The 26239-nt window shown below is 59.8% G+C and overlaps 3 protein-coding genes across 9 annotated transcripts; 2 read left to right on the forward strand and 1 right to left on the reverse strand.

Moving 5' to 3' along the window:
- Window positions 1–962: 962 nt before the first annotated feature.
- On the reverse strand, window positions 963–4523 carry ZNF524 (zinc finger protein 524). Of its 6 annotated transcripts, none has more exons than XM_080644938.1 (2): window positions 4398–4523; window positions 963–2013 (listed from the first exon to the last, which is right to left on the reverse strand). In XM_080644938.1, exon 2 carries the CDS (start codon window positions 1972–1974, stop codon window positions 1180–1182), a length of 795 nt encoding a protein of 264 aa, XP_080501064.1. In that variant the 5' UTR covers window positions 1975–2013; window positions 4398–4523; the 3' UTR covers window positions 963–1179. The 6 variants fall into 6 exon arrangements, with proteins under 6 accessions (XP_080501064.1, XP_080501067.1, XP_080501065.1 ...); XM_080644941.1 differs by lacking the exon at window positions 4398–4523 and adding an exon at window positions 4120–4243; XM_080644939.1 differs by lacking the exon at window positions 4398–4523 and adding an exon at window positions 3987–4060.
- Window positions 3627–13182, forward strand: FIZ1 (FLT3 interacting zinc finger 1). Of its 2 annotated transcripts, none has more exons than XM_080644935.1 (3): window positions 3627–3708; window positions 5346–5698; window positions 10999–13182. In XM_080644935.1, exons 2-3 carry the CDS (start codon window positions 5384–5386, stop codon window positions 12190–12192), a joined length of 1509 nt encoding a protein of 502 aa, XP_080501061.1. In that variant the 5' UTR covers window positions 3627–3708; window positions 5346–5383; the 3' UTR covers window positions 12193–13182. The 2 variants fall into 2 exon arrangements, with proteins under 2 accessions (XP_080501061.1, XP_080501060.1); XM_080644934.1 differs by lacking the exon at window positions 3627–3708 and adding an exon at window positions 4221–4316.
- Window positions 13183–22736: 9554 nt separating this feature from the next.
- ZNF579 (zinc finger protein 579) lies at window positions 22737–25962 on the forward strand. Its single transcript, XM_080644440.1, is given in 3 exon segments — window positions 22737–22847; window positions 23866–25346; window positions 25348–25962. Coding segments are annotated over 2 exon segments (1710 nt in total). The 5' UTR covers window positions 22737–22847; window positions 23866–23867; the 3' UTR covers window positions 25579–25962.
- Window positions 25963–26239: the final 277 nt, after the last annotated feature.

Raw genomic sequence — 26239 nt, forward strand, 5'->3', positions numbered from 1 at the left:
TTACCGCACTTATATCTTTCTGCAAACCTCGCCCCTGACTCAGCCCTGCCCCTGCAGCTATGTCCAGTTCTATTGGGCTCATCCTGCTAAGCTCCCCCTCTCTCGGGGACTCCCTCAGTCACTCCTCTTAGGTTCCCCCTCTCCCCTTGACCTGAACAGCAGTCATGCGCACCTACCCCCCCACACCTTGCTCTCGTAGTTTCCCCTTGAAGCTCCTCCTCTCAGCTAGACCCTATCCCTACCTCTAGATCCCTCTCACTCACTGCCTACAGCCCCTGCACCAATTTAAGCACCACTCCAGCTCAGATAGCCCTTCTAGGCCCCACCCAGTTCTCACCTACCTGTCCAGTGAGCCTAGTTGCTCAGTCCCCACCCCTCCAGGCCACACCCCTTTACCTACCTAAGCCCCAGCGAAGTTGTCACTTCTAACCACTACTATCAACTCAGGTTTTCCTCCGAAACGTGGTCAGGGAAAAGAGATGGGGCAAAGCGGTGGCTGCAGAGTTCCCAGGAGTCTGGCTGGACTGGGGGAGGGTGGGCCTGGAGCCTCACCTGCGCATCAGGTTCAATGTGTTACTTGGAGTGGCTATTTAGGGGAGCGCGTTGGGGTCTGCTGGCGGTGGGAGAGCGGACAAAGGCTGCCGCCAAGCCCCTTCTTTATCACCAAGTTAAAGGCGCGGGACATGGAGGCCTCCCAAGGGCGGTGCAGGGGCAGAGGGCATTGGAAGAGGAGCAGCAGGCCGGGCCAGTGTGGCTCCGTTGGCTGAGGGTCGCTCCCTGCACCCAGAGGTCGCTGGTTCCATTTCCGGTCAGGTCACCTGCCTGGGTTTGGGGCCTGATCCCAGCAGGGGGCGTGAAGGAGGCAGCCGATCCTGTTTCCCTCCCTCTCCCTTCCTCTGACAAGAAGAAGAGAAGAGAGGAAGGCCAGGCCCCACACCTTCACTGAACACACACACGGGAGCCAGGAGGCAGTGATTTATTCCTGTGGCCCCTGCGTCCAAGGGCCTGCAAGTCCGGGAGAAGGTGGCGGAAGGCAGCAGGGCCCACCGGAAGTTGAGGTCCTCACCCGCAACCCCCTCCCACAACAAGAATCCCAGCAGACAGGAGGGTGTCTGGGCTACACCACCCAGGCGCAGCACCGGCTGGACCCCCAGCTCTACACCTGGCCGGGGGCGCGGGTCAGGCCAGCTCCTTTTCCTCCGGCTGCTCCTCCTCTTCCTCGGCCCCTTCTGTGGCCAGGATGCCCTCGTGGTCCCACGGTAGCTCAGGCTCTGCTTCTGGGGGACACACGGGGGCCCCCATGGTCTCGGGGTGCTTGCGTTTGGCATGGCGCCTGAGCGAGTTGGCCTCTGTGAAGCGCATCCGGCAGATGGGGCACTGGTAGGGGCGCTCCCCGGAGTGGACGCGGTGGTGGTGCGCCAGCTCGCCCGCCTCGCGGAAGCGGCGGGGGCAGAGCTGGCAGCGGAAGGGCCGCAGGCCGGTGTGGATGTTGCAGTGGCGCCGCAGGTGGCTGGACCGCTTGAAGGTCTTGCCGCAGTCCTTGCATTCGTGTGGCTTCAGCTCCGAGTGTGAGATGCTGTGGCGCTCCAGGTCCGAGAGGTAGGGGAAGGCCCGCAGGCACACAGGGCAGAAGTGCGGGGTCTTCCTGGGGCCCGAGCCCTCGGGCCCGTCAGCCACGGCCCCTTCCGAGACTGTATAGGGCACACCCTGATCATCGATCAGCAGGAGGCCGCTGCCATCGCGGCCGCCGCCCACCGGGGCGGTCACCCCGTGCGCCAGCGGGGGCTCCTGCCCTGACTTGGGGGGGCGGCCCCGCTTGCGAGGGGGGCAGGCCTTGAGCCTCTGATTGGAGGAGGTGGCCCCTCCGGGACGCTCACCCGGGCGGCCCCGGGGGACAGAAGAAGGTAAGGCCAGAGGTTTCTCTTCCTCCCCGGGCAAAGGCGAAGGCAACGGGTCTGGGCTGGGGGTGTCCATTGAGCAGTGGAGGACCTGGGTCTGGGTACTGGAGCCGGGCTACGGGGAGAAAGGGGGCAGCCGTCAGTGCAGGGTAGGTCTGGAGCGCCCCTGGTTCCCTGAGACCTCGCCCATCCCTCTGTCTGCGTCTCACGACCTGGGCATGGCTGACATTCACCGGGATGCGCAATGGTCGCCACGCTGGGGAGAAGGACAGGATAATTCTGTGCCAGCGGGTAAGCAGGCACTGCCCCGAGCCCCATACCTGTGCCCCAGGCCTCCCTAACCCCTGCCATGGATCACGAAGTTCAAGGTCAATTTGAGCCAAAATAAAGAAAAATCTTCAAGGGAGGCGAGAGTCCAACTGAGGGAACAGGCCGGGACTGTGATCCTCAAAGCAGAGCACCCCGCAAACGCCAGGGCTACAGAGGCCTCGGGAATGTTTTTGTCCGCGCTCTTGACCGGAGAGGTGGGAGGGCCAGGGCAGGACCGGAAGAAAGGCCTTGCTCCCAGGTGATGTCTGACCCCGAGCAGCGGGTGAGGAAATACACTGGAGTCTAGTCTCCGGAGGCTGATGTTCTGGGTTTGATTCCTGAGTCTGTCACTCTCTGTGTGGCTCTGGGCCAGGTGCACACTTTCCTGAGCCTCAGTTAGGCCTTCTGCAAAAGGGACATGCCATGAGGACGATTCACAGAAACTGCTCAGGACACAGAGCATCAGGAGACATTAGCCCTCTGAGAAGGTCACCATCACCCTCGCTTGCCAAATGGGGAAACCCGGGCACGGGAGAGCCACGTCAGCTGCCCAAGCTCCCTCCGCTAGGAAGTGGCCAGGCCAAGATTTGGACACAATGGCCCAGCCCGGGAGTGAGAAGAAAGGGACTCGGGGCCGAGGGGACATCATGGGGTCCGCTGACACATAGTAAGGACACAATAAACTACCGCCGCCACCGCCAGCAGCAGCAGCAGCAGCAGCAGCAGCAGAGCTGGGGTGTCCCGAAGTGGAGGGCGGGGGCGGGGGGGGGGGAGCACAGGTGCAGTTAGGAGCAGGGGCTGCAGGTGTCACTGCGACCCCTGGGAACAGGCGCCCAGATGGCGGGCAACCGCTTCCCCAGAATCACACGGTGCCCTCCGGTGAGGGGACTGGAGGACAACCACTGCCTTTGGGGTGGGGTGGTGTCCAGACCCTCGCCCACCGCCAGCCCCGAGCGCGCGGGGGGTGGGGGTGGGATGGGAGGGACGGGCGAGCCCTGCGGGGCCGGCCAATGAGCGGCGCCGGGACGCGGCCGGCGAGGCCGCCAGGAAGGGGGTCTGCGCGCGCGCGCCCGGCTGGCTCCACCGGGCGCGCGAGGTCGGCGAGCGCACGCCGCCCCGAGCGCGGGAGCAGGAGCAGGTGTGGGGGGCGCGCTCCCGGCGCGCGCGGCCCCCTCCTCCCCTCCCTCCGCTCCCCGCCCCCCGCCCGGACCCCTCCTCTCGGGTACCTCATTTGCATGCCGCCCGGGGCTCGCGAGTGTGCGCGTGCTGGGGGCGACCAGGCCGACGCGTGGGAAGGGGCGGGGGCGAGGGGGCCCGTCCCCGGACGGCGCGCGCGCGCGACGGCCCCGCCCCACGGAGCGGCCCCGGAGGCCCCGCCCACTCCCCCTCCCGGTCGGACCCGCGGCCGCTGGGAACAAAGGGTCGCTCACGTCCGCGCCTGCCCTCCCCGCGCCCTCGCTGGCCCCGAGCGGAAAGTAACCCACGCACACATGACAACCAGGTAGAGATGCCTTCCCTCCCACACAGTGCCCGGTCGGGGGCCCAGTGAAACACAGGGACCGAAAGGATGAGGAGCGGGAAAATGGCTGCTCCTTCCCGTAATTAACATGGCGCCTGGTCAGCTTCAAAGCCTCCCGGAGGGCTGAGGGCAAGATGGGACCCGCTCTCTCCGCCTCTCTCTCTCTCCCGCGGCCGGCGGACTTGGATGTCTCGTTTCTCCCGATGCACCCCTAACATGTTACCCAGGCGGGGCCTGAGGCTGCAAACATGGGCTCAGACCTGCCCTCATCTGCGCGGTCACCCGCCGGCGCGCAGGGGAGCCGCACGCCCAGCGCGTTGCCCTTAGTCTGTATGGCGCAGGGTCACCCCGAATCCCGCCCCTCCTTCTGCCCTCACCCAAGATGGCGCCTACCTGGCTTCGCTAACTGCTGGCGCTGGGAAAGGGACGGGGAAAGAGGGAGAGGGGCGGGCGGCTGGGAGGGGGAGGCCAGGAAGGCGGGAGGGAGGGGGAGTGCGGGGGAGAAGGGAGCTGAGGCGGAAGTCGAGGGGCCCCCCGGGTGGAAGTGACGCTGCCCCCGCTGCCCAAAATGTCGGCGCCCAGAGGGAGGTGTAAGTAATTAAAGAGGAAAGCCGACTGACTTTCCTGGCCTCCCGGGGTCGCCCCAGGGCTCGCGAACCCCCGCGCCGTACCTGCGAGGTGCACTCACTCGGCCTTGGGTCCCGCCGGACTTGCCCCCGCCCCGGGTGCCCCGGGCCCGCACCTTTTGGGGGCGGGGGGGAGGGGCACAAAGACCAGTTCTGTGGGCCTGGGTCTTGGAGGGGACTGGGGAGGGGGGCCGACCCCGCAGGCGACTGGGTGGGGAGGGGCGGGGCTTGATGGCGGCGGGGGCGGAGCAATGACTGGGAGGTGTCCTGTGGGCGGGGCTTATAGCGCGACTGGGCGGGGCTTGGTGGAGGGAGCTGGGTTGTGGGTGGGCGGGGCTCCGCTAAAGGGGTGGGTTTCACAAAGGGGCGTGGTTTAGTGGGGCTGGTTGGAGGGTCCTAATGGGACTGAGTGGGAAATGAGGCTCCATGTGGAGGTGGGAGGAGCTTAGAGTAAAAGGGGTGGAGTTTGTCCCGCGGTGTGTCTTGGAGAAAGTGGGGTTTAGGAGCGCCATTTGGGGGGCCTTAGTGGAAATAGCAAGCAAAAAGAGTTTCAGTTGGTTTTATCCAAGGTCCCAGGACTATTCTTCAAAGAAGAGTGGGAGGAGCTCACAGGGGAGTGGGAGGGGCTTGTCAAGGAATAGAAGAGGATCCTGGAACAGTGGGAGAGACTATGAGGGAGTGGGCGGTGCCTGAGCATTTGTGGGCGGGGCTTAGAGAGGAATAGGCGTCTTTGCAAAGAGGGGGTGAGACTTGAAAACACTCAGTGGGGTACAGGCTACTTGGAATGATTAGGAAGATTGGCAGATGAGTGGGAGAAGGGTTTGTAGGGAAGTGGGCGGGGCTTAAAGAGAGTGGGCGTGGCCCAGGTGGGAGTGGCTCCCAGGGGATGGTGACTGGTCTGTGAGTCTCAAGAGCCCGACAGGGGAGGACTGATAGGGAGGACTGATGGGGAGGTGCCTCGCTCACCCTCCCTCCATGTCTCCCCTGCTCCAGAGAGCCCCCACGCGCCGCTGCCCTCACGCCTCACCACCATGGATGACGCCCCGCTGCCAGCGCCCCCTGCCCCTGCCCCAGCCCAGGCCCCGGCACCGCCCGCTGCCGCCGCCCCCCGCGTGCCGTTTCACTGCAGTGAGTGTGGCAAGAGCTTCCGCTACCGCTCGGACCTGCGGCGCCACTTCGCGCGTCACACTGCTCTCAAGCCCCACGCGTGTCCGCGCTGTGGCAAGGGCTTCAAGCACAGCTTCAACCTGGCCAACCACCTGCGCTCTCACACGGGCGAGCGGCCCTACCGCTGCTCCGCCTGCCCCAAGGGCTTCCGAGACTCCACCGGCCTGTTGCACCACCAGGTGAGTCCTGCAGGCTGGCCCGGCTGCCTCCCTCCCGGCGCTGGACATGGCCTTGGAGCCCCAGCCCCACTCTGGGCCCCAGAGAAAACTCCTCTTTCTCCCTCCCTTCTGCTCAAAGCGCCCTGGCCAGTCAGAACATTGGGGTTTCTCTTTCAGTCCCCACCTACTTATGGATTGGAGGCAAACCTTCATCGTACATTTGCCCCACCTATAGGTTCCTCTTCTCATCCATCCGCTGGCCATCCTCCCCACCCCCACCTCCACCCCCTCCCGCACACCAGCACCTGCAGTCTTGTGTTTATGGTTCCCTTGCCATTTTTTTGTGTTTGTTTGTTTGTGTTTTTTTTAATATATTTTATTGATCTTTTACAGAGAGGAAGGGAGGTGGATAGAGAGTTAGAAACATCGATGAGAGAGAAACATCAATCAGCTGCCTCCTGCACACCTCCTACTGGGGATGTGCCCGCAACCAAGGTACATGCCCTTGACCGGAATCGAACCTGGGACCTTTCAGTCCGCAGGCCGACGCTCTTTCCACTGAGCCAAACCAGTTAGGGCATGTGTTTGTTTTTAAATATGTTTTTATTGATTTCAGAGAGGAAGGGAGAGGGAGAGAGAGAGAAACATCGATAATGAGAGAGAATCATCAATTGGCTGCCTCCTGCACGCCCCCCACTGGGGATCGAGCCTGCAACCCGGGCATGTGCCCTTGGCCGGAATCGAACCCGGGACCTTTCAGTCCGCAGGCCGATGCTCTATCCACCGAGCCACACCAGCTAGGGCTCCCTTGCCGTTTTAAAAAAAATTTACCGCGAATGTACTTAACGCTTTCATTCGGCCATCATCTATTGAGAGCTTTCCCTGCTCCCAGCACTGGGGTCGCTCAAGGGAAATCAATAAAGTCGGAGCGTTTGGAGAACCTATATCCCTTTGGAGGTAGACGATCAACAAGAAAGCAAACACACAGGCCAGAACGTCCTGAAAGGGGAGGAACGTTGGGAAGGAGATGAAGCAACAGCGAGCCGATGCGCAGGAGTCAAGAGGGGAGAGCCGTGGGCCGCCAGGCCAGGTGCACACGGGCAGGGCACGGTGGTATTGGAGCTGAGACCTGAGTATTAGCAGGCACCCACGTGGGAACAGCATTCCAGGCAGAGGGAACAGCAAGTGCAGAAGTCGAGATGGGGATGGAGAGCTGGGTGTGGATAAGAAAGGGATGGGAGACCTTGTGGTTGGGGGGGAGCCAGCCTGGGTCAGAGCAGAGGGGGTGCGGGGGAGGGCAGGCAGCGGCTGAGGCGTGTACACCTCGGCTGTTGAGAGGAGTGGGGTTTTATTCTGTGGGCCAGACACTCCCACTGCAAGGTTAAGGAAAACCAGACGTGTCGCTGGCCTTTCGCTGTGTCCCCTCCTCTGTCCCGTGGTATCTGCCTTGGCTTCAGACTTCATTCTGGCTGCGATCCCAACTTTCTTTTTTTTTATATATATATATTTCTTTATTGATTTCAGAGAGGAAGGAAGAAGGAGAGAGAGACAGAAACATCCATGATGAGAGAGAATCATGGATGGGCTGCCTCCTGCACAACCCCTACTGGGGATCAAGCCCGCAACCCAGGCATGTGCCCCTGGCCGGAATTGAACCTAGGACCCTTCAGTCCGCAGGCTGACGCTCTATCCACTGAGCCAAGCCGGCTAGGGCTATCCCAACTTTCTAAGTGGTCTTACTACCTCCTGTCTCCCCAACACGCCCAGCCCCTGTGACCTGGAGCCCCTCCCCCTTCACCCCCACATTAAAATCCCTGATCCTTAACTTGATGTGACATTCACAGCCGTCTGAGGTCTCATTCCTGCCCACTAGTCAGTTATAATTCAACTGAGCATTTAACGAGCACCTACAGTATGCAGGCTGCTTGGGGGAAAGGAGAGAGACAACGCGGAAACAGCCCACCCCCTGCGTGGCCTCCCAAGTCAAAAGTCTACCAGGCGTCCTCAAACTACGGCCCGCGGGCCACATGCGGCCCGCCGAGGACATTGATCCAGCCCGCCGGGTGCCGCTGCCTGTCCTGTTTAGCAGCCGACGCGTCCCAGGCCCGCAGTGCGCATAGGAATTTGTTCATAGTTTTTTTTTTAAACTATAGTCCGGCCCTCCCACGGTCTGAGGGACAGTGAACTGGGCCCCTGTTTAAAAAGTGTGAGGACCCCTGGCTAGTCATTGAACAACCAGGTTGATAAACGTCAGCTCGCAGCTGAGACGTGAGCTCAGAGGGTCCCCATGGTCTGAGGCTAATACAAGAGCCCTGAAGTGGTCGGGGTCAGGGATGGGGTCTGGGGTGGTTTCTCTGGGGTAGCACTCCCACTTCTTTAGGCCCCATGCTCCTGGCAGACATGATTAATCCAGCACCGCACTCTCTTACCCAGCCTGGGAGTCCTCCCCACAGCTCTCCAGGCAGACCCCACCAATCAATAGGGCTCCCTAGACTCTAGACTCGAAACCTGCGTCTGTTATTCCAGGACTCCTAAAGAAACCACAAGGGCCCCAGCCGGTGTGGCGCAGTGGATAGAGCGTCGGCCGGTGGACCAAAGGGTCCCGGGTTCGATTCTGGTCAAGGGCATGGACTTGGTTGCAGGCTCCTCCCAGGCCCGGGCCCTGGTCGGGGCACGTGCAGGAGGCAACCAATGGATGTGTTTCTCTCACACCGATGTCTCTCTCTGTCTTTCCCTCTCTCTTCCACTCTCTCTAAAAACCCATGGAAAAATATTCTCGGGTGAGGATCAACAACAACAAAAAAAACCTCAAGGGCCAGATCAGTAGAGACCCGTGTAAGGCATGGTCTCACGCAGCCGCCTAGCCACATTCCCGGGGCTCCGCAGCCACACGTGGCTGGTGGTCACCACGTCGGACAGTACAGATCGAGAGCGTTCCCATCACTGCAGCCAGTCCGACTGGACAGTTCTGCTCTAAAAAGCCCTAGAGCAAGCATGTCAAACTCACAGGCTACCACGGGCCACGTAAACAAGGTTTAAGCTTAGGTGGCCGCAAAAAAACAAAAGCTCCCATTTCCACGGAAACGTAGGTTTATGTGGACAGAGACGTGCTCAATGCAAAGGGCTGAAATAAATGAGTCATCGTTAACATAAAGTAATAGAACATTTGAATAAAAATTGTTTTCTTGAACGTGAGCTTACCAGACCCTGAATAACGGCACAGATTCCTAAGCGTCATGCAAATGAACCTATTTTTTCTTGTTCTCCGAAAGCGAAATATTTCCTGTTGCTCACACCCAACAAGTCGGTACAAGACTAATGACGTGGCCATCGGCTGCTAGAATATTCGCCGCTGGTGTTAGTGGCGAGAAATGGTGCGCCTGCGTGTGAGGCGAGTAAGGGAAATGAATGCAACACGATTATAGTCGTTAGTCATTAGCAAACGTTGTAGTTCATTATTAACAATTAATGTATAACAGGATATTGTGAAAATTGTTACGAAATTTTTATTGAAATGTTTCTGACGTACCGTTATATTGGCTGAGCCGCAAAAATATTGGTTGTGGGCCGCATGCGGCCTCTGGGCCGTGAGCTTGACATGCTTGTCCTAGACCAGTGGTCGGCAAACTCCTTAGTCCACAGAGCCAAATATCAACAGGACAACGATGGAAATTTCTTTGGAGAGCCCAATTTTTTAAACTTAAACTTCTTCGAACGCCACTTCTTCCAAATAGACTCGCCCAGGCCGTGGTATTTTGTGGAAGAGCCACACTCAAGGGGCCAAAGAGCCGCATGTGGCTCGCGAGCCTCGGTTTGCCGACCGCGGGTTTAGGGGATAGAAGTAGTTCATAGGAAGTTTGTTCAGAGGCCCTTGCTTGTGCACGTTTTCAGCGTGGAAGGCAGAGCTGGGATTTGAACCCAGACCCAGTGCGTAGCCTCTCTCCCAGGATGGGAGGGCTCGTAGGAACTCCATAAGAGTGGGGGGCCTTGGAAAGGAGCGTTCCCCGCCTCAGGGAGCAGCACGGGCAAAGGTCCGGAGGCTTGTCCACGTGAGAAACATTCAAACCTGTAGAGTCAAACCTGTAGAGAAGTTTTTTGAGTTTGTTTAAGCCAACTGTCGACAATTACCGGGAAGCAAATTCTCAGCGGGCTGGGAAAATGCTCCAGAGAGCGGCAGTTTTGTTTATATGTTACAATCAAAAGAGAAAGCAGGCCCTAGCCAGTGTGGCTCAGTGGATAGAACGTCGGCCTGTGGACTCAAGGGTCCCAGGTTCGATTCCGGTCAAGGGCGTGTACCTTGGTTGCGCGGGCACATCCCCAGTAGGGAGTGTGCAGGAGGCAGCTGATGGATGTTTCTCTCTCATGATGTTTCTAACTCTCTCTCTCCCTCCCCCTTCCTCTCTGTAAAAATATCAATAAAATATTTAAAAAAGAGAGAGAGAAGGCAGTAGTGGGGTACATGAAATCCAGTGGTGATAGATAAGGGAGGCGGGAGAAAGCAAGGCGCGGCGGGGAGACAGACCTTTGGGATTGGATAAAAAGTAAAATGATAGACACATGGTTCTTTTACATAGGTGGGTACAGGTAGTTCACAGTTGGTTGTACCCTGAGGGGTCCGGAAAAGGGGGGAGTTACCCTGACCTTCCAAAGGTGGGGTTATTCAGGGGTCCTCAAACTTTTTAAACAGGGGGCCAGTTCACTGTCCCTCAGACCGTTGGAGGGCCGGACTATAGTTTAAAAAAAAAAAACTATGAACAAATTCCTATGCGCACTGTGGGCCCAGGAGGAGTGGGCGGGATAAATGTCCTCGGGCAGGGCTGCAGTTTGAGGACGCCTGAATGCAAAAGACAATGGACAGGCTTCGACTGGCTTTTGTCAGGGAAAATTCTAGCCTAGGGGATGACTACCCACCATAAAGGGCTTTTCATTAAGAGGTTTTCACTCCAGACCACCCTCCCTTTGTGGTTGCTTTCGGTCTCTGAGTGTGTAAGGCCGCCACGCAGGCCCCTGAGTGTGTAAGGCCGCCACGCAGGCCCCTGAGTGTGTAAGGCCACCACGCAGGCCCCTGAGTGTGTAAGGCCACCACGCAGGCCCCTGAGTGTGTAAGGCCGCCACGCAGGCTCCTGAGTGTGTAAGGCCACCACGCAGGCCTTTCCCGCAGGCCGGAGGGACTAAGGCCATGCTAGTGTGGCCCAGAGGCGAGGGAAGCCGGGTCATGGCCTCGTGGACGTGGGGGGAGGCGGGGGCCACCTCCCTCCGGGTCCAGGTTCTGCCCTGCCGGCTAGACCCTGGGCCCTGACACTGCCCCCTCCGCCCTCCAGGTCGTCCACACCGGAGAGAAGCCCTACTGCTGCCTGGTCTGCGAGCTCCGCTTCTCCTCGCGCTCCAGCCTGGGCCGCCACCTCAAGCGCCAGCACCGCGGGGCGCTCCCGTCCCCACTGCAGCCCGGCCCGGGCCTGCCAGCCCTGAGCGCGCCCTGCTCCGTGTGCTGCAACGTGGGGCCCTGCTCCGTGTGCGGGGGTGCAGGGGCCGGCGGTGGCGAGGCCCCGGAGGGGGTGGGCCCGGGCAGCTGGGGGTTGGCGGAGGCGGCGGCGGCCGCTGCGGCCTCGCTGCCCCCGTTCGCGTGCGGCGCCTGCGCGCGGCGCTTCGACCACGGCCGGGAGCTGGCGGCCCACTGGGCCGCACACACCGACGTGAAGCCCTTCAAGTGCCCGCGCTGCGAGCGCGACTTCAACGCCCCGGCGCTGCTGGAGCGGCACAAGCTGACGCACGACCTGCAGGGCCCGGGCGCACCCCCCGCACAGGCCTGGGCCGCGGGGGGTGGTGCGGGGCCCGAGACCCCTGGCGAGGGTGGCGCCGCGGAGGCCGGGGATGCCCGGCCGGCCTGGGACGGCGGGCTGCTCCTGGGCCGCGTGGGGGGCGGTGTGCCCGAGCTGGGGGGACTGCTCCCCGGGGGCGGCGGGGAGGCCCCTCCACCGGCGGCCGCGGCGGAGCCCTCGGAGGACACCCTGTACCAGTGCGACTGCGGGACCTTCTTCGCCTCGGCCGCCGCGCTGGCCAGCCACCTGGAGGCGCACTCGGGGCCGGCCACCTACGGCTGCGGCCACTGCGGGGCGCTGTACGCGGCCCTGGCGGCCCTGGAGGAGCACCGGCGTGCCAGCCACGGCGAGGGCGGCGGGGCGGAGGCGGCGGCGGCGGCGGCCTCCGAAGGGGAGCCGGCGCCCGGGGAGCCCGCGGCCAGCTCGGGCCGCAGCAAGAAGATCTTCGGCTGCTCCGAGTGCGAGAAGCTCTTCCGCTCCCCGCGGGACCTGGAGCGGCACGTGCTGGTGCACACGGGCGAGAAGCCGTTCCCGTGCCTCGAGTGCGGCAAGTTCTTCCGCCACGAGTGCTACCTCAAGCGCCACCGGCTGCTGCACGGCGCCGAGCGGCCCTTCCCCTGCCACATCTGCGGCAAGGGCTTCATCACGCTCAGCAACCTCTCCCGGCACCTGAAGCTGCACCGCGGCATGGACTGACCGCGCCCCGCCCGCCTGGGGCTGGACTCGGGGTCCCCAGGGGGCCGCCCAAACCCAGACAGGGGCCCTGAGAGGAGGGGGTCCTGGCTGGAGAGGTGGAGCCACCAGAAACCCGTACAGGCCCCGAGCTGGGGGGATCTATGGAGGCTCCTGAGCTTGGGGCCTCCCTGGAACCCGAGCTGGGCACCCCTCAATCAATCGGCCCCATACGCTGGGGAGACCTAGAAATGAGAAATGGGCCTCCACGAGTACTTGTCACCTCGAGGGCCCTCATAAAAGACGGGCACCCTTCCCCAAGGGGAGCCTGCCCCCTCCCTGAGAGCCATCATTCCCAACGACCTGGTCTGGAGAATGTGGGGGGACCATGCCCCCGAATCTCTCCCTGGATCCCTCCAAATGCACCCCACACACATACAATCACTGGTGCCCCTAGGTGATGGATAGAGCCAGAATCTGCCTTTCTCCGTTGCATTCCCTGTGCTGAAGGACCAGGGTAGATCCCCCTGCCCTCAACCCACTCCCCAACCAGGCCGCCCTCCCCTACTGCGCAATGGCCCAACCCTCGTGGTCTCCCCTAGCCCCGAACACTAGACTAGGCCGGTTGGGCATCCCCCCGCCCAGAAGGATGGACTGGTCCGGATGCGCAGCCTCCTGTCCACTGGAATGGGCTGGCCCTGTTGTGGCCTGCGCCGCACCCTCTTCACAGTGAACCCGGCAGACACGCCCCCCCCCCCCGCCCCTCCTCTTCTGCGTCATTCCCAACCTGCGAGCTCACCTGAGTGGGAGCTGGCGGACACTGGGGTCTCCTCCCACTCTGTTCTAGCACCTGTTGGTCTTCCCATCTCTGTCGGTTTGTCCGTCTCTGTGTTCCTCCCAACCCCAAGGGAAAGGGGGGGCTGGCTAGGGGGTTCTCCCCATGAGCCTCGACCTCACCCCCTCATCCCAGTCCCCAGTGTCTCCGAGACCCCAATAAACCTCATCCTGTCCGTCAGTGCCGCTTCATTGTCTGAACCTTGGCTCCAAAGCGTGGGGGTTCCTCCCTCCTGACTTAGACCCCCTCAGCGCGAAGGGATTTGGAGTGCTTGAGATAGTACTTGATTCTATCAACTACATGGAATCCTACCCCTTAAACATGTGCCTGCACAGATGGACATCCCCCTAGAACCAGACAGCCCCCCCCCTTTTAAATATATTTTTATTTCAGAGAGGGAGAGAAAGATAGAAACATCAGTGATGAGAGAGAATCATTGATTGGCTGCCTCCTGAACAATCGGGGGGTCGAGCCTGCAACCCAGGCATGTGCCCGTGACCGGAATCGAACCTGGGACCTTTTCGTCTGCAGGCTGACGCTCTATCCACTGTGCCACACCTGCTTAAGGCCAGACAGGCCCTTTGAAGCCATCAATCCCATAGGACATGCGCCCTGAAATCCAAACTGTCACCTTAGGGACGCGTTCCTTCCAGGAGGGGAGGCCCCCATCCCCTTTCACTCTGCTTTCTGGGCCACCCCATCAGCATCTTAGAGGCCGCCTCGACCTCAGGTTAGGATCCGCCACTCGGAACGGGCGGCCCTTCAGAGTGCCTCCTGGTATGAGGGTGGTACATTTCTGTCCCGGGCGCGCCCATTGCGTGCCAGGCACCGTGACCTCTCCAGGACCCGACAGTGAACTAAACAACCCGTGGGGTTGATGGTCTAGTGCGAGGCGGGGAGTAGGAAAGAGTACTAAAGGAGGAAGGCAAGTCCAGAGAGCTGGGAGCGCTCGGAAGGAAATGCCTTAGTTGGCCTGGGCAGGCTTCCTACAGAGGTGGCATTTGAGCTGAGGCCGGATGGTGAGCAGGGAGCGGCCAGGAGGATGCTGGCTGGGCCCAGGAGGGGCCTGAGTCCAGAGGAGGGAGTGGTGAGTGAGACAAGGTAAGGAGGTAAGCCAGGGTCCAGTCACTCAGAGGCTGGTGGGGCATATGATTGTTCTTCCTGGACCAGGTGTCCTCAAACTACGGCCCGCGGGCCACATGCGGCCCGCCGAGGACATTGATCTGGCCCGCCGGGTGCCGCTGCCTGTCCTGCTTAGCAGCCGACGTGTCCCGGGCCCACAGTGCGCATAGGAATTTGTTCATAGTTTTTTTTTTTTAAAACTATAGTCCGGCCCTCCCACGGTCTGAGGGACAGTGAACTGGCCCCCTGTTTAAAAAGTTTGAGGACCCCTGTCCTGGACAATGGTGAGCTAGATGCTAAGTGAGGTGACCACTCCTGCACTTTTTTAAAAATATATATTTTATTGATTTTTTACAGAGAGGAAGAGAGAGGGATAGAGAGTTAGAAACATTGATGAGAGAGAAACATCTATCAGCTACCTCTTGCACACCTCCTACTGGGGATGTGCCCGCAACCAAGGTACACGCCCTTGACCGGAATCGAACCTGGAACCTTTCAGTCCACAGGCCGAGGCTCTGTCCACTGAGCCAAACCAGTTAGGGCTCCTGCACTTTTTAAAAATATATTTTTATTGATTTCAGAGAGGAAGGGAGAGGAAGAGACAGAAACATCAAAGATGAGAGAGAACCATTAATCAGCTGCCTCCTGCACGCCCCCTACTGGGGATCGCGCTCACAACCAGCGCATGTGCCCTGACCTGGAATCGAACCAGTGACCTGGCAATGTGTGGGACCATGCTCAACCAAATGAAACACACTGGCCAGGCCCATGGTGGAGTCTTGGTCCTGGACGCCCAGCCTCCAGAACTGTGAGCCCTACATGTCTGTTGTTTCCAAGCCACCTGGTCAGTATTTTGTTACAGCTGCCCACACAGACTAAGACATCCATCAACAACACTGCAGCTAGCCCGGCCAGCTTGGCTCAGTGGTTGAGTGTTGACCTATGAACCAGGAGGTCACGGTTCAATTCCCATTCAGGGCACATGGCCCAGTGTGGGGCATGCAGGAGGCAGCCAGCAGCAGCCGGTCAATGATTTTTTCTCTCATCACTGATGTTTCTGTCTCTCTTTCCCTCTCTGAAATAAATAAAAAATATATTTTTAAACAAACAAAAAACCACCTGCCTTGGAGAAAGAAGACCAGCCCCCTTAGATGCAGGTTTGGCACCAAGGACAAGACCCGCCCACTCGAGGCTGGCTCCCTTGGCCAGGAGAGTGAGCGCCAGGAAAAGAGCCAGGGTTGTCATGGAGACGGCCTCGGGCTATGGAGTCAAGAACAGGGACCTCAGGAGGCGGAGGCCTCCACCCACCACACCTCCACCTGAATCCTTTCCCCGAGGGCGGGGCCCTTCAGCAGCAGGCACGGCAAGCCCCACCCCCAGGAGTTTATAGTCCAATGGGAGGGCAGGTCCGCAATGAGTGGGTTGGCCATAAATACAAGATGGAAAACAAAGGCAGAGTATGGACGAGAGGGTGACAGGGAGGCTATTTTATTTATTTACTTTTAAAGTTGTTTTTTTTTAATACATTTTGATTGATTTCAGAGAGGAAAGAAGAGAGAGAGAGAAACATCAATGATGAGAGAGAATCACGGATCAGCTGCCTCCCACTCGCTCCCCACTGGGGATCAAGGCTGCAACACAAGCACGTGCCCCGACCAGGAATCGAACCTTGACCTCCTGGTTCATAGGTCGATGCTCAACCACTGAGCCAGGCAGGCCAGCCGGGCAAGGGAGTAAGGGGAAATGGGGAAGGGCACTCCAGGCAGATGCAAAGGCCCTGCGTCCAGAAAGAACAAAGGGCGGTGTGGCTGGAGCAGAAAGAAGCGGAGGGAGAGAGGCAGCTGCGAGGGAGGCCCCAGGAGCCAGGCTGTAGAGCCTTTTAGGCAGAGAGGAAAGGAGAGGAGGACGAGTGGGCGCCCCCACCCCCCACGCCCCTGGGTGTCCAGGCAAGAGTGACGAGGTGTGATCTCTGGGCGCCTCTGAATGCACGGGGAACAAGAGAGCCAATGAGGAGGCAGTTTCAATGAGACTGGCACCCGTCTGAGCCAATCAGCGCCAGATCCCGCCCCCCTGCCCGGGAGCCTGGTTCCCAGCCCAGGCCAGCCCCGCCCAGGCCCCTCGCTCACCTGGACTCGCGCCCCGCCTCCTCCCTGCTCCCTCCTCGGTCTCCCCTGCATCCGGGAGGGCCTCCTCGTGGGTCCCACAGGAATTTCTCTAGAGCGTTAATCGGCTCATGTGACTCCCCAGCTTTAAACCTTTTCAATGGCTTCTCAGTGCGCCAGGAATGCGCCCAGCAGTCAGCCTGGACCAGGAGGCCGGGCACAGCCGCAGCTCTGGCCTCTCTGCCATTCTGACCGCCTTTGCCGCCCCAACCCAAGGCCCCCGGGTTCTCCCAGCGCGCGCACACACACACATACACACACACATGCTCACACACACACACATACACACCATGCCATTCTCTCTGCCTGACATTCCCTTTCCCCGACACCTCCACTCCTGAATTCGTTTCCCAGCCTAAGTAAGCCTTTAACAATTGGATGACACACCTAGCCGGTGTTGCTCAGTGGATAGAGCGCCGGCCTGCGGACCAAAGGGTCCCGGGTTCAACTCTGGTCAAGGGCATGTACCTTGGTTGCAGGCTCCTCCCCAGCCCGGGCCCTGGTCAGGGCTCGTGCAGGAGGCAACCAATCCATGTTTCTCTCACATCCACGTTTCTCGCTGTCTTTCCCCTCTCTCTTCCACTCTCCCTAAAAAAAAAATAAAATCAGCCCTGGCTGATGTGGCTCAGTGGATAGAGCGTCGGCCTGCGGACTGAAGGGTCCCAGGTACAATTCCAGCCAAGGGCACATGCCCAGGTTGCAGGCTCGATCCCCCCCCCCCCCAGTGGGGGGCGTGCAGGAAGCAGGCAATCAATGATTCTCCCTCATCATTGATGTTTCTATCTCTCTATCCCTCTCCCTTCCTCCCGAAAATCAATAAAAATATATTTTTTTAAATCAATGGAAAAATATCCTAGGGTGAGGATTAACAAAAAATAAAATAAAATAAATTGAATGACAAAATAGCAGCCCTAACCGGTTTGGCTCAGTGGATAGAGTGTCAGCCTGCGGACTGAATGGTCCCAGGTTCGATTTTGGCCAAAGGCATGTACCTTGGTTATGGGCACATCCCCAGTGGGGGGTATGCAGGAGGCAGCTGATCGCTGTTTCTCTCTCATCGATGTTTCTAACTCTCTATCCCTCTCCCTTCCTCTCTGTACAAAATCAATAAAATGTATTTTTTTAAAAATAAAACTGCCCTTCAAACAAAAACGTAAGGACAGAAACCACAACAGCGCTATTCACAATGGCCAAAAGGTAGAAACAACCCAGTCCCACCAACCAATGAACAGACAGCACGTAGCATCATGCCCCAATGAAATAGTAATGGAATAGTAATGGAATAGTATTGGAATAGTATTGGAATAGTATGGGAATAGTATTGGAATAGTAATGGAATAGTATTGGAATCGTAATGGAATAGTACTGGAATCGTAATGGAATAGTAATAGAATAGTATTGGAATAGTATTGGAATCGTAATGGAATAGTAATGGAATCGTAATGGAATAGTAATGGAATAGTAATGGAATACTATTGGAATCTTAAGGGAATAGTATTGGAATCGTAATGGAATAGTATTGGAATAGTAATGGAATAGTATTGGAATAGTAATGGAATAGTATTGGAATAGTAATGGAATAGTATTGGAATAGTATTGGAATAGTAATGGAATAGTATTGGAATCTTAATGGAATAGTAATGGAATAGTATTGGAATAGTAATGGAATAGTATTGGAATAGTAATGGAATAGTAATGAAATAGTATGGGAATAGTAATGGAATAGTAATGAAATAGTATGGGAATAGTAATGGAATAGTAATGGAATAGTATTGGAATAGTATTGGAATAGTAATGGAATAGTATTGGAATAGTAATGGAATAGTAATGGAATAGTATTGGAATTGTATTGGAATAATATTGGAATAATATTCAGCCAAAAAAAGAGGGATGAGTTATTCACACGGGCCACAGCGTGGATGGATCTTGACAATGTGGTGCGGAGTGAAAGTCTGGCCGGAAAAGACCCCGTATGGTCCACCCCACTGGTGTGAAATGCCCAGTGGGCAAGCCCACTGAGACGGCGGCCGGTTCCTGGATGCCAGGGGCTGGGAGGGGGAGGCGACGGGGAGTGACAGCGTATGGGGCGATGAATTTTGCAACTAGAGAGTGGGTCTGTGGGAGGCAGTTGGACAGACAGGAGCAGAGCAAGGACCATGGGCCAGGTACTGAAGGTCACCAAGGCGGGAAGCCCTGGGTACCTAGCAACGGGCAAAACAAGAACCTTGCCCCCAGCGTGACCTTTCCTCCCCCGCATATCACTGGCCATGTAGTCCAAACCCTCCCTGCCCTTGCCTCCCCTGGCATGTTGCTAGCTATGTAGGTTTGCTCCCCCAGATGGGGAATGAAACGGGGGGGGGCGTTGGAGAACAGCCCTTAAGCATGAAGCCCCCGGAACAATGAGGGTCTTTCTTTAAAAAAATTTTTTTTAATATATTATTTATTTTTAAAATGTTTTTTTAAAATATATTTTTATTGATTTCAGAGAGGAAGGAAGAGGAGAGATAGAAACATCGATGATGAGAGAAAACCATTGATTGGCTGCCTCCAGCATGCCCCCCTACTGGGAATCGAGCCCACAACCCGGGGAATGTGTCCTTGGCTGGAATTGAACCTGGGAACCTTCAGTCACAGGCCGGCGCTCTGTCCACCGAGCCAAACCGGCTAGGGCTTAAAATATGTTTTTATTGATTTCAGAGAGGAAGGGAGAGGGAGAGAGAGACAGAAACATCTATGATGAGAGAGAATCATGGATCGGCTGCCTCCTGCACGCCCCACGCTGGGGAATCTATCCACTGAGCAACACCGGGCATGTGCCCTTGACCGGGAATGGAACCCGTGACCTCCTGGTTCACAGGTCAACGCTCAACCACTGAGCCAGGACAGCCGGACAACAATGATGTTCTGACCTGCATCCAATAGGGCTAGGCCTCTGTTGGGTTTCAGCTCCAGGCCCAGAAAACAGCAAAACCCAGCCAGTGACACCATGGCTGCCTCAGGACCAGCTGCGTTCACTGATGACCCCCAGCCCTGGTGCCTAATCAATAGAGACCCGACCCCGATAGGACACAGCTGGGGAGCTGAGGAGCCTTCCGTTGGGATCCTCCAGATAAACACCCTCAAGACCAGGACCCAGTGCGGCTCTTTCTAGGAAGCAAGCCTGTCCCTTTCCCCATCGCCTCCCCCTTGGCAAACTGCCCTTGCCCCCCCCCTCTCTTTTTCTCTCCTGACCTCCAAGAGTCCTTCTGTGGCCTCTGTAACTTGTTCCCCGAGCCCACGCCGCTCAGCCGGCTCGCTTCTCCCGTGGCTCACTCCTCCTACCTCTGTGACTTGCTCGGTAAACTTTTGCTTGTAGTTGAGTCTTGCCTCTGAATTCTTTCTTAGCCAGAACTCAGGTCCTGAGGTTGCCGAACGGAGGTTTGCTCGCCGGTCACATTCTGGTGCCATTTTGCCGCCGACAGGGCCTCATTATGAATGTACTTAATGCCACGGGATTGTACACGTTAAAATGGCAAATCTAACATTACATGTTTTACCCCAATTAAAAATATACCTTCCCCCCTACACACATACACACACACACACACACATACACACACACACACACACACACACGCTCATATGCTGACTCCCAGTTTTAAAACATTAGCGATATGCCTCCATCTCCATAGCCTCTCCCTTCTCAAAGGTAGCCCCTACCCCGAATTTGATGCATATTGTTTCCCTGGATGTGTGTGTGTGTGTGTGTGTGTGTGTGTGTGTCTTAATATTCACCGGGAACTATTTCTTCCACTGCTTTTTAGAGAGAGTGGAAGGGAGGAAGGGAAGGAGGGGAAGAGAGAGAGAAACATCCATGTGAGAGAGACACAGCAATGGGTCACCTCCTGTACATGCCCCGACCAGGACCTGGGGATCAAACCTGCAAGCCAGGCATGGGCCCCTGACTGGGCATTGAACCCATGACCATGAGTGTGGATCGGCTGACACGCTAATCACTGAACCACCGGCCAGGGCTCCATGATTGTTTGTAGACTTTTACTCCATACTATGTACCCTTTAAAAAATAGAATTAGCCCTAACCGGTTGGGCTCAGTGGATAGAGCGTCGGCCTGCGGACTCAAGGGTCCCAGGTTTGATTCCGGTCAAGGGCATGTACCTTGGTTGCGGGCACATCCCTAGTAGGAGGTGTGCAAGAGGCAGCTGATGGATGTTTCTCTCTCATCGATGTTTCTAACTCTATCCCTCTCCCTTCTTCTCTGTAAAAAAGCAATCAAATATATATTTTTTAAAAAAGTTTCCGCTCTCTAACAAAGACGATGCCAAATCAACGGCGCCACAGCCGCCAGGGCTGGCCCCTACCCTTTCTCCAGTCCCTGGGAAATGCAAAGACTTACTGAGGCTGGCTGGCTGGGAAACCTGGATTACCTCGCTTCCCCTCGCTTTCCCGCCCTCTGAGCTGGGAGAGTCACGTTACCACTTGCTACGGCCAGCAGGCACGAGGGGGCTTGCATTGGTGAGGCACAGGCAGAATCAGCGGTCCCTCCCTCTCCCCTTATTTCTGTCACCCGCCATGGCCTGCCCCTGGACTTGGAGATGGGAACCCATTCCACGCGGTTTCAAGCTCAGACCGTACAGAAGGGGAGAGCGCGCAGGGAGCCCTGGTCCTGGGAGTCTTAGACGAGGTTGCTACTTCCCTCTCTCTTCCTCCAGGTCCTCCAGACACAGCCCCGAGATCAGCACGGGCAGCACAGGCTGCGGGCGCCTCCTGTTCTCCCCCTCTTCACACGCTCACGCAGAGCCTTGCCACGTGTTTACACAGCGCACGTCCTCATCCTTTATTTTATTTTTAAAAATATATTTTATTGATATTTTACAGAGAGGAAAGGAGAGGGATATAGAGCTAGAAACATCGATGAGAGAGAAACATCAATCAGCTGCCTCCTACACACCTCCCACTGGGGATGTGCCCGCAACCAAGGTACATGCCCTTGACCGGAATCGAACCTGGGACCCCTGAGTCCGCAGGCTGACGCTCTACCCACTGAGCCAAACCGGCTAGGGCCTCATCCTTTCTGAATGGACACATAGCATGCCACCGGGTGGACCAATCACGATGTGGTACCCACATCCCCGCGCATGCGCGTTTAGCTTGTTTCCGGTCTTTTGCAGGGTTGCACAAAACTGCACGGATTAAAAGCTGGCACGGAGAGCGGTTTGCGTGTGTCCGAGCGCATCGATCCCGCAGATAGGCTCCGGAGCTGCTCGCTAGTTAAGGCTGCTCCAAATCACACTCCCCCAAGCTGGGTACGAACAAGGTCCTGTTTCCCACACTCTTAAAAAAAAATAATAAATATATATATATATTATTGATTTCAGAGAAGAAGGGAGAGGGAGAGAAATGATCAATGATGAGAATCATCGATTGGCCGCCTGCTGCACACCCCCAGTGGGGGATTAAGCCCGCAACCTGGGCATGTGCCCTTGGGTGGAATCCAATCTGGGACCCTTCAGTCCGCCGGCTGACGCACTACCCACTGAGCCACACCAGCTAGGGCCTGTTTCCCACGCTCTTGCCAGCGGTCATGCTGAGCATATAATCCAGGCGTCCAGCTGGAGGTGTAAGGTGGCTTTTCTGGTCAACGTAAGGGATCCTACATGTGGCCCTGCTGGGGGCATCCCCATCGGCTCCTCCTTCCTATTCCTAACCCTCGGCGTTGACCCTGCAGGTTTGGGCTGAAAGGCGGTTGCCTCCAGGAAGCCCTCAGGGATCACTCTCGGGGAGGGTGACCGGCTCTGTGTCTGCCTCCTCCACCAGACCGTGAGCTCCCTGCCGACAGGGCCCCAGGGCCTCTGTTGCTCCAGCACCAAGGACAGATCCAGCCCACAGTAGGTGCTCAGTACATCCTGGTGGCTTCCGGCCGAGGGAATATATGCAGCAAAATATATGCAGAGCCGGCCTATAGTAGGTGCTCAGCTAACACGGATTATTTAGGATTGAGTGACTCTGCCCGGCTTATCACCAGGGGGAAACTGAGGCTTGCTGGGGCAGCCAAGGGAAGGCTGGAGTCAGGTTCTAGTCGGGAGTGTCCCTACTTTGCCCCAAAGCCTCTGTCACTCCTTCATTCATCTCCTCCCCCGGCCACCCCCTCCCCCAGCACAGAGCCTGGCAGAGACCGGACCTGATAAATGTGTGTTTGTTGAAGGAATGAATGAATATGTGTTTTGAGGGACGGGGAGCTGGACACAGCCTCCCAGGCTCCCAGGCCCTCAGAGCGCTCCTCCCTCGGGGAGGCCAGAGGCCTGGCCCCCTAGCCCCCCCTCCACCCCACCTCCTCGCCCCCCGGGGTCCCCTCCTCCTCCTGCTTCCGGCTCCCCAGCCAGTCTTTCCTCTCCCAGGCTGGGAGGAAAGGCGGGTTTCCGGGGGGAAGGCTTAGGCGGTGACACCGAGCCCAGCCTCCTCCACCCGCCCCCCTCCACGCTACGCTCGGGCCCTCCCTCCCCGCCACCACCGTCCACTCGGCCGGCCGCGGGGAAGGAAGAAAGGCGCCGAGGAGGCCGAGGTAAGCGCGGGGCGCCCAGCGATCGGGCCCAGGGCGGGTTCCGGGCTCAGGGATCTGCACGGCCGCCTCCTGGGCCCCGATTCTGCAGATCATGCCTGCGGGGACGGCAGGCTGGGCCCAGCCAGGAGATCGCCCCCCCATCCCGGGGGGAGCTAGGGACCCCCGGCAGCCTCCCCCGGGGTGCAGGGGCCTGGCCCTCGGCTTCCTCCTCCCTGGAGAATCCGGGCAGCTGGGCCCCAGCCCCTGCCTCTCCCTTGTTGGAGGAGCCCAGCCCCCTCCCTCCCCGCCCAGCCCCTGGGGCCCAGGACCCCGTGCCCTGCACGTCTGGCGGGGGGTGTCTAGATGCTGCATTCCAGGCATCTCCAGAGCCCAGGTCCCATCCCCAGCCCCACCTCCCAGTCCCAGGAGTCAGGCCCCCAACACCCTCCCTCCGGGCTCGGACCCAAGAGCTCTCCTCCTCCCGCCGCTCCCAGCCCAGCACCTGGGCACACACACCCCGTTTCCGGGGCCTCCTGACTCTGCCTCCCACCCCCCCCCCCGCCCCTCCAGCCCCTCCCACGGCGGGGCCCCTGGGGAAATGGCAGCCGCTGACTTTGTATCCTTCTGTCTCCAATTCTGTGTCTCTGTCTGTCTGTTTCTCTGTCTGTCTCCCCGTCTCTCCTCCCCGCCCCCTCCCCCCCCCCCCCCCGCCACGGTTCTGACCTGTTTGCACCGTCTCTATCTTGTCTAAACCTCTTTGTTTTCTCTTCATCTCTGTCCCTGTGGGGTGTGCTGCTCTCGGGGGCCCCCCCATCCTGTCCTCCTACTTCTCCTGCTCTCTGTCTCTCCATCTCGACTTCTCTGTCTCATGTCTGTCTCACACCTCTGGTGCTCTCTCCTCCTCCCTCGGGCTAAGTACCTGACCCTCTTCACTTCCATCACTGCCTCTACTTCTCTCTCACGTCTCCCCCCCTCTGCCCCCCCCCGCTCCGTCCCCCCTCCCGCCCCCATCTCTCCATCTCTCTCCTTTCTCCCACAGGCATGGATCCGCAGCCCCCTCCACCCGCCCAGGGCAGCCCACCTCACCGTGGCCGGGGTCGGGGCCGGGGCCGTGGCCGGGGACGAGGTCGAGGCCGAGGCCGGGGCAGGGGGGCCGCTGGAGCCCCCCGGGCGCCCCTGCCCTGCCCCACCTGCGGCCGCCTCTTCCGCTTCCCCTACTACCTCTCGCGCCACTGGCTGAGCCACTCGGGCCTCCGACCCCACGCCTGCCCTCTGTGCCCCAAGGCCTTCCGCCGGCCAGCCCACCTGGCCCGCCACCTGCGCGGCCACGGGCCGCAGCCGCCCCTGCGCTGCGCCGCCTGCCCCCGCACCTTCCCGGAGCCCGCGCAGCTGCGGCGCCACCTGGCCCAGGAGCACGCGGGCGGCGAGGTGGAGCTGGCCATCGAGAGGGCGGCCAAGGAGCCGGCCGGGGCCACCTGGACCCCGCAGGACGACGCCGCCGCCACCACCGATGCCGCCGCCGCCGCCGAGCAGCCCGGCCCCGCCGCCGCGGGCGCCCGGGAGGAGGAGGAAGAGGAGGAGGAGGCCGCGTGGCCGGACACGTGGGCTGCAGGGGAGCCGGCCGCGCCTGTGGCCCCCGAGAGCGCCGATCCCCCGGAGTCGGAGGCGGAGGAGACGGAGGCCGGGGCGGCCGAGCTGCGGGCCGAGCTGGCGCTGGCGGCCGGGCGGCAGGAGGAGAAGCAGGTGCTGCTCCAGGCCGACTGGACGCTGCTGTGCCTGCGCTGCCGCGAGGCCTTCGCCACCAAGGGCGAGCTGAAGGCGCACCCGTGCCTGCGCCCCGAGGGCGAGCAGGAGGGCGAGGGCGGGCCGCCGCCGCGCCCCAAGCGCCACCAGTGCCCCATCTGCCTCAAGGCCTTCGCCAGGCCCTGGTCGCTGTCCCGCCACCGGCTGGTCCACTCCACCGACCGCCCCTTCGTGTGCCCGGACTGCGGCCTGGCCTTCCGCCTCGCCTCCTACCTCCGCCAGCACCGCCGCGTGCACGGCGCGCTCAGCCTGCTGGCCCCAATGCCCTCGGCGGCCAGGAAGGACGACAGGGCCTCGGGCGGACGGAACTCGGGGAAGGGGCCCGAGGGCGGCGAGGGAGCCGGCCCGGAGGGGGGAGAAGGCGGGCAGAACGGGGGTGACACGGCCCCAGCCCGGCCGCCTGCGGGGGAACCCCGCTTCTGGTGCCCCGAGTGCGGCAAGGGGTTCCGGCGCCGCGCGCACCTGCGGCAGCACGGGGTCACCCACTCGGGGGCGCGCCCCTTCCAGTGCGTGCGCTGCCAGCGCGAGTTCAAGCGCCTGGCCGACCTGGCGCGCCACGCGCAGGTGCACGCGGGGGGCCCGGCCCCGCACCCCTGCCCGCACTGCCCGCGCCGCTTCTCGCGCGCCTACAGCCTCCTGCGCCACCAGCGCTGCCACCGCGCCGAGCTGGAGAGGGCGGCCGCGCTGCAGGCCCTGCAGGCCCAGGCCCCGCCGTCGCCCCCCGCCGCCCGCGCCCGCAGGGCCCGGCGAGGAAGGGCTGCCCCTGCCCATCGCACACATCAAGGAGGAGCCGCCCTCGCCGGGGAGCCCGCCCCAGTCGCCGCCGGCCCCCCCTGTCTTCCTCAGCGCCTCCTGCTTCGACAGCCAAGACCACTCAGCCTTCGAGATGGAGGAGGACGAGACTGACAGCAAAGCGCACCTGCGGGGCTTGGGCGGCCTGGCCTCCTGACCCTCGCCGCGCCCTCGCCCGCCAGCTGGCCCCCGGTTTGCAATATGGAGGAGAGGAGCTGAAGGAGGGGGTCCCTCCTCCACCTGCCCACCGCCCCTCCCAGCCCTGACACTAAGGAGGGGCCGCCTGCGCCCCTCCCTCCCCGTCCCCCGCCCCCAGGTCCCCTTTGCCGGTTGGGAATGGCACGCGTCGGAGGCAGGGCCCCTTGGAAAAGGAGGGGCAGGACATTGGCCAGAAGGATGGAGACTGGGGGACCCCCGCCCGCTGCCCTGTTCGTACACACTGGACTCCGTCACCTCTTTGGAACTGCCAGGCCTTGGGGGTCCCCAGTGAGCTAAGGTCCGCCCCTGTCCCTCTGTCTGTGAATAAATGTGAGTTCGTGAAGGAGAGAGTGAGGCTGTCTGTGTGGGGGGGGGAGGGCGCAGTGGGGGGAGGGTCTGGGTGAGCCAGGGTCAGGCCCACAGTCTGTGAACGTGGGTTTCCCGCGGGAAGGATGCGGAGTTTGGCCAAAGAAGACGCAGGAGCGGGAGAAGACGGTTACCATCGCCCGGAGGCAGCTGCGGGGAGCCCCACGCCCCCCTGGAATCGGGCATGTGCTGTCCTTCAGCAAACCCTGGCCCAGTGCTGAGCTCTGAGAATGCCCAGGTGAAGCCACCACCCT

The sequence above is a fragment of the Plecotus auritus genome, assembly GCF_963455305.1.
Source record: "Plecotus auritus genome assembly, chromosome: 10".
Classification (NCBI taxonomy): Eukaryota; Metazoa; Chordata; class Mammalia; order Chiroptera; family Vespertilionidae; genus Plecotus; species Plecotus auritus.